General features: G+C 47.1%; 1 protein-coding gene across 1 annotated transcript in view; it reads right to left on the bottom strand.

The window, feature by feature from the left end:
• SRPK1 (SRSF protein kinase 1) overlaps positions 1–15,784 on the bottom strand; it is a 44,523-nt gene extending 28,739 nt beyond the window's left edge. Inside the window, exons 1-2 of the mRNA XM_055126448.1 lie at positions 15,675–15,784; positions 15,098–15,158 (exon numbers count right to left, since the gene is read on the bottom strand). Of these exons, the coding sequence (XP_054982423.1) occupies positions 15,098–15,158; positions 15,675–15,687 (74 nt within the window). The 5' untranslated portion in view covers positions 15,688–15,784. The remainder of the gene's footprint in view (positions 1–15,097; positions 15,159–15,674) is intronic.
• Positions 15,785–16,049: the final 265 nt, after the last annotated feature.

The raw sequence follows: 16,049 nt of genomic DNA, 5'->3' as shown, positions 1-16,049 counted from the left end.
GTGTGACCCAAAAAGAAAAAAAAATATTTCTAACTACCAAACTGCCAGAAATTTGTAACATTCTGTTGGCAAACGAACACTCTGGTACACTACTTGTAAGAATGTTTAATAATTCAATCATGCTGAAAGCAAATCTGGCCAACACTTGGTAAGAACATCCACAGGATGGATCTTTATCTGCTTTATGAATGAGAAAGGTCTGTATGCAGGGACAAGAGTGATATTCAGAATATATTCAACTGAGAAAAAAAAAAAAGGATCACCTGTCTTATGATACCTTCCACATACAAAGAAGTGAAAAAAAGACACGCTGTTTAAACAAAGACCAGTGGAGGGTTGGAGCGATAGCACAGAGGGTAGGGCGTTTGCCTTGCACGTGGCCGACCCGGGTTCTAATCCCAGCATCCCATATGGTCCCCTAAGTACCGCCAGGGGTAATTCCTGAGTGAAGAGCCAGGAGTCACCCCTGTGCATCGCCAGGTGTGACCCAAAAACCAAAAAAAAAAAAAAAAAGACCAGTGGAAGAGAATCCAGAAATTTAAAGACAGGGAGCTGGAGCGATAGCACAGCGGGTAGGGTATTTGCCTTGCACGCAGCCAACCCCGGTTCTTTGATTCCCAGCATCCCATATGGATCCCCGAGCACTGCCAGGAGGAATTCCTGAGTGCAGAGCCAGGAATAATCCCTATGCATCACTGGGTGTGATCCCAAAAGCAAAAAAAAAAAAAAAAAAAAAGAAAGAAATTTTAAAGACAATGGGGTGTCCGGGGAATGAGAATGCATCTGCATAGTTCATTCTTCAGAGTCACGGTAATGGACCCTACCACCCCCCAAGTACGTACAAGATGATGCCAAAGTGGAACAAAATGTTAACAAATGAACCCTCACTGCATGCCAAATGTCGCCATTATTGGTTTTGACATTCTGTAAAAAAAATTTTACATGCAATTTTTGGTTTTGGGACACACCCAGTGGTGCTCAGGGCTTACTCCTGGCTGAAACCGTATGTGATTCCGGGACTCAAGCCCAGAGTGGCCACATGCAAGCACGGCGCCCTTCCCAGCGTATTACCCTCCAGCTCCACACACCATTTTCTAACTTTTACCGGCCCCTCCCAACAAATTCAATCTTCTCTTTCTTTTCCACATACACCTCTACACTTTCTCCTACTCCCTCACCCACTGCTAGTAGGAACAGTCAATTGGCAAATCTGAATCAATTACTCACCTTACAACAATGTTTCATTTCATATTCTGGTGACTATATTGTGATTAAGTGTTTATTTTAAGCACTTAGATGCAAATGGCACATAACGTCTGCAACTTAATAACAGTTTTTTTAATCTAAGTACCTGAGTAGCCAACTTTATTTTCTGACACACTCACACTTACGGCAAACAGCCACTAGATGGAGCTGTGACCTCTTAACTTTTTAATCGCAGCAGCCTGGCTTTCAGAATCAATTACACTTAAGTTAAAAAAAAAAGGAGACCTTTAACAAAATGCCAATATTAAGCAGCTACTACACTCAAACATATGTTTTTACAATGGTCTATAAGTCCATGATCTGGTTTTCCACTGCCCCTCACCTCATTTTTCTTCCTTAGGTCTGTGATAACTTCCACACTCCCCTCATCCCCACTCTTAACCTGCTTTATTTAATTCTCGATGTCCTCACTCCCCACACTCCCAGACTGTAAGGCTACCTACCTGTCCCAAATGCTCAGCAAACGCACCTCTCTTTCATCTGTAACTATTAATCATCACTGTGTAACTAATGTCTGTTATAAACCCTCCCCTCAACCCAACCAGTTCCCTAATGAGCTGGGTTGTGAAGCACTTAAAATGTCAAGCACTGGATTTATACTGGATTTATGCTGAGTTAGTCGGCAAGAGACTTAAGCAATGAAGTTGACCCTAAAAAATGTGGTGCTTTAGGTCAGACAGGCACTTTTCACATCTCTGGAAATGCAGTCAACAAGGGAGAAACAGAGTCCCTCAGTCTTGATCACGTCCACATTCTAGCATTAGGTGAGAAAGATTCAGAAGGGACAGAGTATGCTGATGAAATTTTAAGTAGATTTGAGACATTGGAACAAAACGGTGAGAAATGCTAGTTAAGTCTGAAATTATTGAACATAAAATAAGCTTAGGAATTCATTTGAAGTTGGGATGGTCTTAGGATTTTGCTAACTTGAAAAATGGACTGCAAAAGCAATCTTCAAAACTCCACTGAGCTGTAAACCTCAGCCTTTTGTTTCTTTCCATTCTGAAGAAAAGAAGAACTGCAAGATCACTAGCCTAGAAAGTTTCTGAAGTCCACATTTTGGGTTTAATTGTGTCCAATCCCCCCCCCCACCTCAATATAATCAAGCCCTTGCCTCCAGAGTGGTGAGCCTCTGACCAAGTAAAGGTGAGGTCACTAGGGTGAGCCCCAACACAACAGAGATCCGCTCATATCTGCTGCTGAAGGTGCCCACCTGCGGTACTTGTTAGGGCACCCCAATACACTGGTACAGACATACAAAGATCTTTCTTTGTAACACTCAACTCACTCAACCATACGTCCCTGGGAGCCAGCTGAGTGTTTAAGGAATCTCTACCCAACGACAGAGTACGCAGGGTACTTGACCTGATGTAGAATTTCAAAAGGTACTCTCTTGAGGAATTAAAAATAATTTTTAGTCATAGCAATTCACCTTTTTTTTTTCGGTTTTATTTTTTTTCTTGTGCCACACCGGACAATTTAGGATCCTCACAGTGCCCTGGGGACCTTATGGGATGCTGGGACTGAGTCCATACTGGGCAAGTGCAAGACCTGCCTCACCCCTTCCTGTACTTTATTTCCAACACTGTTAACATCAGGGTTCCACGCACACAGCACCCCAATCCACAGCCTCCACCCAGTGAGGAAGATAGTCAAGACCATACACGGTCTCAACAAATACTAAGTTTTCCTAACCATCTTTTCTACGTAGGTCCTCTTGACAGGCGGTTTTTTCTTTTTCAAATTGACATAACATTTGCACATCTGATTTTATCTAAATTTAACTTCTGAGGCATATTAACCTCAACTCGGGAAAGCCAGACTGAATTTAGCAGTTGAGTGTTAGGCTTCTGGGGATGTTACAGAGTAACTGAACATAGCCTGGCCCTGATCTCTGGGCAACTATGTGCCAAACTAGATTTGCCAGATATAAAAACCAGTGGTGTGACACAAGATTGGTTTAGTAAGAAGTGTCACTAGAAAGCCAAAGGTCACCCTCTCTAACATCAGGAAGAAAGCACCAGGCAGTAAGGAGACCTCCCAGGGCCCAGCAGGGGCCAGCCACTAGGCACAACTGCACCCGCAGAACCGAGCCCCTATAGTGCAGCACTCGACTCACGAAGCACAGACCCCTCGGAGAGTAAACTCATGCATGCACTTACACCTCAAAACATGGGCACCAGTTAATATCCATGACCATTTTTGGGGTTACCTGTGGCAGAGGGACACCCCGTGGCGGGGTGGGGTGGGGTGGAGGGCACCAGGCACCCCCCCACACAATGGCCTGGCCCCAGGGCCCCCCGAATCAAGGCTTGAGTTCTATCAGCTAAGCCACACCCCCAGTGCCCCTGCAGAGAAAAAAGGATGAATACAATTCCTACGCATGCTATTCTCAGAGGCAGCGGAAAGAAGTGTCAAGGGAGTTACCACCAAGTACCTGTGCTGAGACTCTGAGGTCTGTGATCAAACTGTTAAGTTGAAAGGACATTCAGAACATTCACAGGCTGGAGAGCAGCACCACAATTAAGCAGAGAGAAGGCCCAGTTACCCATGAACTTATCATCAAATAAGGCGACACTAAGTATTCCAGGAAAAGAAAAGTTCACAAGATCACCCCTAAAAGGACCAGTGGTTTTGCACACATGAAAGTTCCTACTCATTCCAAAGAATTCTCAACTTGGACAAATTAATAAAGATCATCAATGTGACTCATTGTCCTTACATCCACCTCAGTTCACTATTGTTTGGGAGCCGGAAACATTAAAAGCTCAACCAGGGGCCTGAGCAACAGTGCAGCAGGTAGAGCGCCTTGCTTGTGGCCGACCCGGGCTTGATCCCAGACACCCCATACAGACCCCCCAAGCAACCCCAAACAAAGTTCTCAACCAATTTTTTAAGCTATCCTAAAATATCTATGATATTTTTCTATTACTACACTGCAGATTTTACTTTAATTTGATCAATTTTTTTTCTTATTAGTAACCGTTTGTATCTCCATTGGTAGAAATCACTGGAATAAATTTTGGATCTTTAGAGCCCATCATGCCAGTTTTCATGTTCAACCTCTTTTCTTCTCCCTGACCCACCCTTAAGTCAGCTTCGGCCCTTTGTACTTTTATCAAAAGAGAAAAGACTTTATTATCAGTTACCTGTACTTAAATATGAATGGACTGGTGGTGCTTTTTATTTACTTCTTCCAACCATGTTGCATATCCAGTTTTCTAGTTGGCAGGGTACTGTACATTGGTGCATGTTAGCCTTTACCCTCCATGAACTATGAAACCCGTGAAGTAGGGAATATGGAAGCATACACCAAATTCGAACAATTCAGTAAGAGTCAGTGAACTGTGGATGTTCTGAGAAACAGTGGATCACTTCATCTGTATGGTATCAAGGTTCCTAAGGGAAGATTAAAGATGAGTATTCAAATAGAGAAAAATGACAATTGGCCAAGAAGATGATGAAGAATGCAACAATCTGGACAAAGGGCCAACTGTAAGAAAAGGCAGACCCTGTCTGGGGGATGTATCTCGCCTTGCTTTTTCAGATTGTCTTTGATACCTTTTGTCAGAATTTGAAGTTTCTAGCATAAAGACTGCGTATGTATTATACAGCAGAGTCTCTTGCCCCCGAACTTGGCTGTCTTCACCGGAGCCCCTGGGGTGGGGGGTGGGTTGAGTTTCCATTTCCGTCCCCAGCCCCAGCAGAGCCCTGGCAGCCCAAGACCTTCAGAACCCAGTCACGGCTATGCACAAGGCCCCTTTCCACACGTTCGGATGAGTCTCACGCATGAAGGAACCGGCAGAGGAACCCAGGTGTGTGGTACCCGGGGCTGAGATCTCCAAGCCTGCTCAGGGACTGGGCCTCTTCCGCCCAGATCCCACATTTTCCTGTAGCTAGGCAGTCACACCCAGAAACTGCTGCGTTGGGGGGGGGGGGGTTTCGTAATCCCATCAACAGCCAACATCCAGAGACTATAAAACCAAGCTCCCGGAAGCCACATCTGATAGCCTAATTCTCCCTCTGGGAGAACCTAGCAAACTCCCCATGGCGTATTCATATGCCAAAACCAGTAACAATTCCCTCTCATTCCTCTGACCCTGAAAGAGCCTCCAATGCGGCACTGTTGGGAAGAAGGAGTAAAGAGAGGCTTCTAAAATCTCAGGGCTAGTTCGAATGGAGATGTTACTGAGACCGCTGGAGAAAATCGACAATTTGGATGATGATGATGATTTCTTAAGACAATTAAGCCATCAATAAATTTACTGCAAAGTAGCAATGAATTAAACTTGGAATTAGTTTTCACCTAAGGCACATAATGTTACAAATGAAGGATTTTTATTTATCGAGCTCCTGCTAATTGTGTCCAGTGCCATCATATTTAAAATAGAACCCTGGCACTGAAGACTATGGCAGAGACTATAAGCTACAGGCTGCTTATACTAAATGCTGTCATTTCACCACAAAACGTATATTCACAGAGATTTAAAAATTAAACATGAGCCTGAGCTGACAGTACAGTGGGCAGGGCGCCAACCAGGCTGCCTTCCAGCATCCAGTCCCCTGCAGCCCACGAGAATGATCCCTGAGCAGAGCTCTGAGCACTTCTGTACATATATAATAAATAATGAGATTAAACAGATTTCTAGTGTCTCTTGAAAAAAATACGTGATGATCTGGCTACCAATGGTCCCGTCTTGGACAACCAGCATGCAGCAAGAAGTCTTTTCCTGAGATGTGAAGAATGCCCACTCCACGCACCTTCATAATTACTGCTTTCTTTGACTCATTCATCGCACGCTTTATAAAGCCACATTCTAAAAAGAAATCAATGCCATCATAAATCACATGCGATGTTCTTTTTATGCCACAAATGCAAGTTCTGCAAGATTTGGAATCTTCAAAAAAGCGTAAGGATAGGGCCAAGAGATATGGTTGTGTAAGTGAGGTCGGGAACTCCGTCCCCAGCACCACCTCGGGCTGCTGCCCAGGAAGGCCTGCGGCGCCTCTGGTGTGATTCCCCCCACCCCCCGCCTCGCCCCACTACCGCAGAGAGGGCACCCAGTGTTCTGAGAACAGCAAACAGCAAGGGGGAAAAGGGAAACAGACAAAACAAGCCAGTAATAATGAAAGCAAAAGGAAACAAATCAAACTGCTTACCCTGTGGTAGCGCAGACAATCACAGGGCAAGAAAGTAGCTTATAACAAGTCAATTACTCCGCTAGCAAAAGGAGAAACACATGCCAACAACATCAGTAGCTTTCTCAGTACTTATTTTTGGTGACAGTGAGGGGCACTGCCGGACTATTTTGTTTTTAGGGGAAAAAGAAAACGAGCAATCACGTTGGTGCGACTGAGACACGGGCCTTCCTTCCCAAGTCTGAAAGAGATGGAAAATACCAAGCCCCAAGTTCACAGACAGAAGCCTCTTGGTCCTTTTCCGGTTGGTTTGAAGGCCACCCCTGGCGGGGCTAGAGGGCCATAATGGGTGCCAGGGATGGAACCCGGGCAGGTTCCTTAACCTGACCTATGTCTCTCGGGTCCCCTTTAAGTATATAACAAACTCATGTTTGTTTTTTTCCCCGGGTCTCCCTCTCATCCCAACTCCTATTTTTTTAAAAGAAAGGGGAAAAAAACTTACTTCCTAGTTCTAAACTACAGAAGAGGCCTAGAACAATGATTGACCCAGAGGGAATAAGCACTTTAGGTGCTGAGAGATTGTGATCGCCAAAAGTCAATCCCACTAAAGAACTCTTAAGAGAAAGGGCTATTTCCTGGTATTGGGCAAAAAAACGTACAGGATAAGTCTGAACAAACTGTCCTACTAGATAACAACAATGCAACCAAAGATGGCTCAGGGCAAGCCAACTGGACACAGTCACGATCCAAGGAATTCCAATTGGCCAAACACGGATAACAAAAAAACAAAACAAAAAGTTCATGAAAGCTAAACCCAAGAAGCTTAGTTCCTGGGGCTGGAGTGATAGCACAGTAGGTAGGGCGTTTGCCTTGCACGTGGCCCACCCGGGGTTGATTCCCAGCATCCCATATGGTCCCCTGAGCGCCTCCAAGGATAATTCCTGAGTGCAACACCAGGAGTAACCCCTGTGCATCGCTGGGTGTGACCCAAAAAGCTAAAAAAAAAAAAAAAAAAAAAAAAAAAAAAAAAAAAGCAGCTTAGTCCCAAAGACCACATACTATACACTAGCTGACAGAGGGGCTAGAGTAATAGCACAGCAGGTGGGGCATCTGCCTTGCATGCGGCTGACCCGGGTAATTCCTGAGTGCAGAGCCAGGAGTAACCCCTGAGCATCGCCTGGTGTGACCCAAAAAGCAAAAAACAAAATACACTAGACAACATACCCAAAACAAGCCAATCCACAGAAAGAGAAAGATTAAGGTTTACCTAGGGTCGGAGCTGCCGGGAAGTACAAGCAGCAAGTGAGAATGACTAATGGATTCAGGATTTCTTTTTAGGGTGACAGAACATTTTAAACATGAGATCTGATGGTTGCATAACTCCACTCAATTGTGTATCTTAAAAGGGTGAACTGTGTGATGTGCAAATCACCCCTCCATAAAGCTATTACCCCCTCCCTCAGCCTCAGCTGTGAGGGGCTGGTGTCTATAATTCTGAATTTGTATAAAAAAATTTTGTCATTTTGGGAAAACGTTTAGAACTCTAGCTCATTATTTTGAAAACTGGCAGCTTTCAAGCATTCAATTCTGTGTCTCCTATATATGAACTGTTGCTCTGGGTAACCAAAGAGAAGTCAGGATCTTATTATAGCAGTATTACAATGAATAAATTAAGTAATAGAATAACACCATTCTGTAACCTTAAATGATCCAGGCAATGAATTTGTGAACATTAATAATCACAAAAAAAGACCTGTAGGTGCTTTCTTACAGAAATATTGAAAAGTCTAGCACAACCAATATTTTTAACTAGCAGAGAAATCTGAACAATGATTAGATATTTGATACTAAAAATTTATGTTAAAAAACATTAAGGGTGGGGCTGGGAGATGTACAGGGGCTGAGTAAGGCACTTGCCTTGCATTGGGCAGGAGAGAGAAACACGCTGGCAATGGCCCCCAGGCCCCGGCAGGTATGGCCCAACACCTGCCCAAAGCCCCCACCCACGCTAGTGTTTTTTTAGGTGTTGACAACAGTACTTGCAGTTATGTTTTTAAAACCCCATACATTTAAAACGATACTATTTTCTTTAACATAAGAAGGGAAATAATAATTGTTAAAGGTAATGTAGATACACAATGATTTTCTTAATTTGGTATGTATTTAACATTTGCCATTACAAAATACAAAATATTGCTCATTCTATTACATCACTAGAATTACATTTCACAAAATCCAAAAAGGAGTATATTTCTTTGTCCATTTTATATCTCTGACATATGTTAATGCTGTGTCTGTTACTTTTTTGGGGGGTGGGGGATCACAACACAAATAATCAGCTAAAAACAGCATCTCAAATTTGGGGCTGGAGCAATAGCACAGTGGGTAGGGCGTTTGCCTTGCACGTGGCCGACCCGTGTTCGATTCCCAGCATCCTATATGGTCCCCTGAGCACCGCCAGGGGTAATTCCTGAGTGCAGAGCCAGATGTGACCCAAAAAGCAAACAACAACAACAAAACCCAAAAAAACCCCAGCATCTCAAATTCAATTAAAAATATATGTATATATGTATGGTTGTCATACTTCTCCTTAACTAAACATTATACCTGAAAAGTAAAAATTCTAAAAGTTTTGTGGTTATCTGAATTCTCATTCATTTTTTTTTTTGTTTTTGGGCCTTACCTGTCTGTGCTCAGGACTTACTTCTGGCAGGGCTCTGGGGAACATATGGGTACAAAGGATGCAATCTGGGCGAGCAGCATGCAAGGCAAATGTCTTCCTCACTGTCCCATCACTCAAGCCCCTATCTGAATTTCCTTACTTGCTTAGAATTATACTGGCAGCATTAAAATATTTTAACCAATACGGAAATGAACTTATCCCCAAACTAGCATTAGTCGTAGAGAAGATTTGAAAGCCTGAGGAAGTCTACTTAAGGAAGTCTACTTAAGGTGAGGGAAAAAAATTGTATTTGCTCCACCAGGTCTACAATATACAATAAAAACTAATCCTACTTGTTCAGCCTGTCTTGTCTAAGGAAGAGGACAAATTTTTTCCTAACAAGGGCACCTCTAGAAATGAGTCTTGCAATTATATACCTTAGTGGAAGTTTGGTTTAATTAAATTTTAATTTAATTGAGATCAAATTAAAATGCTATGGATTTCTTTAAAAGATATGGCAGCTGACACAAATTTTCAAAGGTAAAAAAGCAAAAGATAAATCGGTCACATTTTAAGAAGTCAAAATCTTGGAACACTAACAATGAGAAATACAAATCCGTCACATAACCAAGGATATATTAAAAGTGCTTCCGGGGGAGAGGGAGAGAAAAAAAATCACTAATCCATTCAAGTGGACACACTAACAAACACCCCCAGGCTGGCCCCCTCAAGGCACCTGACCTGCGGGTGTGAGGTCTGGACCCTGCTATAGGGCTGTGTGCTCTCGGACCCTGAGCAGGTAATGTGGGAGCCCCTGTCCACAAGTGTGTGGCCCATCAGGGACATCACAATTAGAGAAACACGTGCAAGCAAGTCCCCACCCCTTAAAGCACATTGTATGGCCCCACAAAGTTCCCTGGTCGTGGCAACAACAATGACTAAGAGAAAGGGGGTAAATCACATACAGGATTTCTCCTAGATTACCAAGAAACAATGGCCAGTCTCTGCTAAGCAGGAGATCTCCCACCACCAGCACTGGAGTCTGAGCAGCAACCACCTCCCCCTCCACTTCTCCACCCTCTTTATCATCTTCCCCCCTTCTAAAAAAACCTTATCGCCTGACATATTATGTAATTACACCTACTGTTCAGTCTGTCTTACCCCATGAAAATAAAGTTCCTAAGGGCAGGGATGTTTTCTTTCACTGCTGTATCATAAACATGGAAACCAGTGCCGGGGACAAGGTGTTTAAACCACTTGTTTAATGACTAGATGTGAACGGGTTAAGGCTTGAGAAACCACTGCTAACATCAAGTAAAAACCCAAACCAAAACCACCACAGCAGTTCTAGTGAGATCACTTCTTTGACTTGGTGCTACTGAGGGTTAGACCCAGAGCCTCACACATGCAAGGCAGGTGCTGCAGTCACACCACCTCCAAGAACTCATTCTAAGGAATTAACTGCTGATGTGAGCAATGCATATTCAAGAGAAAAGATCTTTTACCTTAGCCGTGAATTGTGAGAAGCTGAAAACACTGCACAGTGGAACATTCAAAGCGAAGCTGAATCATTAATGCTATGAAAAATGTTCACTGGAGAAAAAACTCAATCATCCCATTTTTGGTCTTTTAAAAAAAAGAGATCGAGAAGATGATATCCATGTTATAAGCCAGGGAGAAAGCACAGGGTTGGGCTACCAGAGCATCACAGGAGGAGGTGGCCTGGGAAGACGCTTGCGCAGCTGAGTTCGAGCAAGAAGTGGCCCCAGGGCCCTGAGCAATGCCTGGGAGGCCAAAACAAAAAAGCGTAACACCTACCAGAAAAAGAAACCATATACACATTATTAGAAACTGAACTATGGCATATCCACTTAATGAACGTGAGATATTTTGTGGGTGGGTAGGGCAGGCCTTTATCAGTCCTGGTGGTGTTGGGGGGCCATGCAGAGTTGGGGAGATAAAGCCAGGGTCTGCTATGTGCAAGACAAGTGCCCTGCCCACTGTACTATTTATCTCTGGCCCTGATTTCTACACATGCAAGGCATGCGTTCTACAGCTGAGTCATATGCCCTCTCATATGTTCTGATGCAGAATCAATTCTGTAACAGGGAAAAAGGCATAACTAAAAATGTAGTGTGGATTACGTGAACAGACATAGAACAAATTTCTATGTTTGTTTTGGGGGCATATCCAGCGGAGGGCAGGGCAATTTACTCCTTGTGGGCTCAGGGGGCATTTAAGGTGCCAGGAATAGAAGCTGGGTCAGTCACGCACAAGGCAAACACCCTAACCACTGTTCTATCCCTCCAGCCTCCGTACAACCAATGTCCAAAGTACAATGGTGTCAGAAGTATCCAATGCCATACATAAAGTGAAAAATCAACATTCCAGCCGATGTCAGAGACCGGCAGAGGTGCCATGAGGCCAGAGAGTCGAGTTGAGTTCATGCACATGCTCTGGTCGAGTCCCAGGAACTAATTCAGGCTGCTCCCCAGGCAGTGTTATCAGAGCCGGCCACCACCCTGCACTGCTCGGTGTGGCCCAAAATAATAAGCCCCACACCATGTTCCTTAAAATTATGGAATCCCTGGGCTGGAGCAATAGCACAGCGGGTAGGGCATTTACCTTGCATGCAGCTGACCTGGGTTCAATTCCCAGCATCCCATATGGTCCCCTGAGTGCAAAGCCAGGAGTAACCCCTGAGCATCGCCAGGTGTGACCCAAAAAAGCAAACAAAAACAAAAACAAAAACAAAACTAAACTATGAAATCCCACCTGGAGCTCCAGTGCCCAGAAATAACTTCCAAATGAACACAGACCATGTCCATTTGTAAAGGCTTCGTAACTACGGACAGGTAAGGCACAGCTATCGATCCCAAATGCAGAGCCAGATGCTCGGAGAGAGCCACAGCCGGTGTTCTTCTAGAGGCAAGTACACTGAAGCACGAAAAGGTGCCCCCAAACACGCTGCTCCTGTTCTCTCAGTTCCCACCAGATATTTCTCTTCAGACACAAAAAGACGGGCTGCTTGGAAACAACCCCGCCAGTGCCCAGAGCTCTGGGCTAGATCAGACAGACCTGGGCTGGAATGGCTGGTTCTACAATTTTCAGGGGAGTCATCCAGCAAATACCAGTTCCCTTACCTGTACAGTAACAGTATCACCAACTGTTTGTTTTTTTTTTAAGTTAAGAGTATCGGGTATCTGAAGCAGTGGAATGAGAAGGGAAATCTTCAATTAAATTAACTGAAAGCTCCCCAAGTCCAATCTTTCAGCACAGTGAATGAACCCAAGGCAAAGGAGCAGAAGCCCTGGACTCTGGGGCTGCCCGAGTGGCCACTTCACAGCGCCAGTGGTGGCAGTTCACGCACAGGGTCCCAGTCAGGGGGGCTGCAAAGCCTTCCCACCTACTCTGAATATTCCGCACATTCTATTTACTGTTCGACTTCTCAATGCAAATGTTAGTTGAGACACATCCTCAACGCTAAAAATGTCTTTTATTATTATCAGGCCCTGATCAGTTCTCTAGTTTTTAAGACTAAACTAGCAGTTCTAATACACTGAAGTCCCCTTAAGTAATTCAAATCCAAACTGCTAAAAAGCAGCAAGTCAGAATTAAAAACAAACAAGCAAACAAAAAACCAAATGACTAACTCCGAAGACCTTCTTCCTCCAGATCTTCTAACTGGCAAACCACAGGCTGACTTTGCAGAACGGCGGTATTGCGGTAGTCAGGAGAACAGCGAGGAATCAGAATCAGGATGGGCTTCTGCTACAGGACCCTAACCAAGTTAATTCGATTTCAGTTAACCTGAAAGGAAGCTTGCCAAAAAAAAAAAAAAAAAAAGACAATTATCAATAAAAACTGGAAAAGAGTTTAAAATTAAAAAAAAAAAGAAAGAAAGAAAAAACCTCTAAAGAACAGGTAAGTGGGGAGGTCCATTCACATTTATTTTGTGAAGTCAAACTGGTGCACAATTGGGGCTGGAGCAATAATACAGCAGGTAGGGCGTTTGCCTTGCATGTGGCTGATCCGGGTTTGATTCCCAGTATCCCATATGGTTCCTCGAGCACCACCAGGAGTAATTCCTGAGTGCAAAGCCAGGAGTAACCCCTGTGCATTACTAGGTGTGACCCAAAAAGAAAAAAAAAGTGGTGCACAATTAAAGTAACTTTTACTAATTAAACTCTTTGTATCCTTCACTTGCTTTTGTGCAAACATGAAAACAGTTAAAGAATCCATGTAACTCTGTTACCCATTCTAATAAATGGAGGTGTAGCAGAGTAACTCCAAGTACATAACAATGTACTTTGCTGTGGCTTTAGCAATAAAAGTATAGAGTCAGCTCAGCAAGGCTGAGTGCATGCAAAACATGATTTGCATACAAGAGATGCCCAGTTGAATCCCAGGCAGTCATATGGGCCTCCACATACCACAGGGAGCAACCCCTGAGTACAGGGGCCGAGTGGCGCCCGAGCACTGCTGGGGTGGCCTACAAAACAAAAAGAAAAAAGCAAGCATGTGGTCTTAAGAGATAATCCAAGTAATGAATATCTTGTGCGCAAAATAAAGTATATGATCACCCATATAGTTTTACCTCCCAAATTATAGGGGTGATTCAAGCTACTGTGACGATTAAGTTCTTAACCTAGATGACCTCTAAATAATAGTGAAAAAAAATAATCACCTTCCTAGTTCAGTGAAAAATATGTTTACACACCCCGCCCCCTCCACAGGAAGTAACAAAACTAAGGCGCACACATACACAATGCTTAAAATACCCAGAGCATCTTAGAACCAGCTTAGCTCCTTGCTGTTCCCACGAAAACAGTCTGGAATTAAAATCTGGTTTTTGAATAACCCACACAAGGAATAATCAAGAGGCAAAGGCACAGACAGACATATTAAAATCGACATTTAAATGTCTTGGTTACTGCAAACTTTACAAATAAGACATTTTTTTTTTTTAACGACAGCTGGTAGAAAAGCAGCAAGAAGTGAGGTCACCTGCCATCTCAGTTCTAGGACCAGTATCAATTCTGTGATCTCGACAGAGAGCAGGGATGAACACACAGGTGCACACACGAGATCTGGCAGAAACACTCGCTTAAGCCACCACGTACTATCAAGTAAATGGAAAGCTCTGAACACAATGCATTCAAACAAACGGTTTAAGTTTTAAAAAAAAAAAAAAAAAAGAGAGATTTCCTCAACGTTCCACTGCGAAATAACACTGGTCCAGGGGAAAAGTTCTCCGGGCTGAGCCTGCCGGGCAGAGAGATGCCCTCTGCCGGGCGTTCTCCCAGCCAACTTTTGGGTCTCCCACAATAGCGCCAAGCGCATCCTGCTTTGAAAACCCGGGGGGGGGGGGCCTGTGGCGCCCAGGCCCCCAAACCTGAAAGCACCCCCACCCAAGTGAGCCGGTCACACTTGAGCCCCTTCCCCGGCACGGCTGAAGCCCGCCCCAGAAGCCACGTGCTACCGGGGATGGAGGGCGCGCAACGCGGCAGCTGCACCCCGCGCTCGCTGCACACCCCCGCGCCCCGCGACGCAGAGGCGGGCGATGCGCCCCTGCAGGCAGCCAGGCAAGTCGCGGGCCTCGGGGGGCAAAGCTCCGGGGCCCAGTCTGGAGGATAAAAGGATCTCAGGGGCTGGCTGGGAACACGGGAATGCCCCGACAGGCGGGCGGGCGGAGGCGGTTAGGGCGAGCCCCCCCACCCCAGGGAGCCGGTGCCCCTTTCCTGGGGAAGGGAGATGCACCGCACACAGGGTCTCGCTCCTCCTCCCGAGCGCGCCACAAACCGGCCACCCCCCCCCCCCCACCTTCTGCACTTGGCAGCGGGGCGCGGCCCTTCCCGACCGCGGCAAGGCCATGTGGCTGCAGCCGCCGCGCGGTTGGGGGTGAGGGCGCGGGGGTCTCCCAACACCGCCGCGCACGTACTTGGGGAGCTAAGAGAGTGGAGACGCCACGGGGCGGGGAGAGGGGAGCAAAATGCAAAAAGCACGGGGACGGTGGGGTGCGAGACTCACTTCCTTTGGGCTTTGTCCTTCTTGGCCTTGGTCCTCTTCTTGCGGGCCTGGAGCGCGAGCACTGCGGGAGAGAAGGAGGGATGAACGGCGTGCTTGGAGGAGAGGCGGTGGAGCCCGAGCAGCGGCGCCAGGCCCAGCGTCGGGGTCGGCCGGCGGGGCGGCTCCGGGCCCGGCGCCGCGGCACGGGCCGGGGGTCCAGCGGCCCAGCGGGCGCAGGGCGGCGCGAAGGCGGGATGCGCCGGAAGGGGCGCGGGCCGGGGCTGGGGGCACACGGAGGGGGGCCGGCGCCGCCCGCCCGCGGCCGGGCCCAGGAGCCGCCCCGACGCGCCGCTCGGCCTGGCCAGGCACAAGGGGCGATGACTGCCCGTGCGGAAGGGCGCCCGGGCGGAGGGGCGAGAAGCGGCGGCCCCGGCGCGGGGGCGGAGGGGCGGCGGCGCCACCTCAGTACTGGGGGCGCTGCACGCCCGGCGAGCGGACCGCAGCGGCTGGGCAATGCTCCCGGCGCAGACCCCCCGCCCCCCCCCGTCCTCGCCCGGCGGCCGTTGCCCCTCGTGGCGGAGGCCGCTCCACCGCTCACCTTTCCGCTCCATGGCGAGACCGGTAACCGCCCGGCGCCTGCGCACTCGAGTGACGGGGGGACTCCGGCTCCCGCCGCGGCCCCAAATCAAGCCCGCGCACGCCCCGCCCACCCCCGGCCCGGGGCCCGCCCCGCCACGGCGCGCGCCTGCGCAGTGAGCGCGGGGCGTACCACCTGCCCCTCCCGGGGAGAGGGGGGTGCGGTGGGGAACCGGGGCCGGGGGAAGCGCGAGTGGAAAGAACGCGAGCATGCCGAGGTTGTGCGCGCTCGGGCGCCGAGGGAGAACCGCGCTTGGAAGTTCGGGCAGCTCGGCTTTGTTCCATTTGCCGGGCGGGTGCACCCCAGAAAAGGCGAGGCGCCCCCCCCCGCAGCGTG

Source organism: Sorex araneus, chromosome 2, assembly GCF_027595985.1.
Source record: "Sorex araneus isolate mSorAra2 chromosome 2, mSorAra2.pri, whole genome shotgun sequence".
NCBI classification, from domain to species: domain Eukaryota; kingdom Metazoa; phylum Chordata; class Mammalia; order Eulipotyphla; family Soricidae; genus Sorex; species Sorex araneus.
This window is presented reverse-complemented; position numbering and strand designations above follow the sequence as displayed.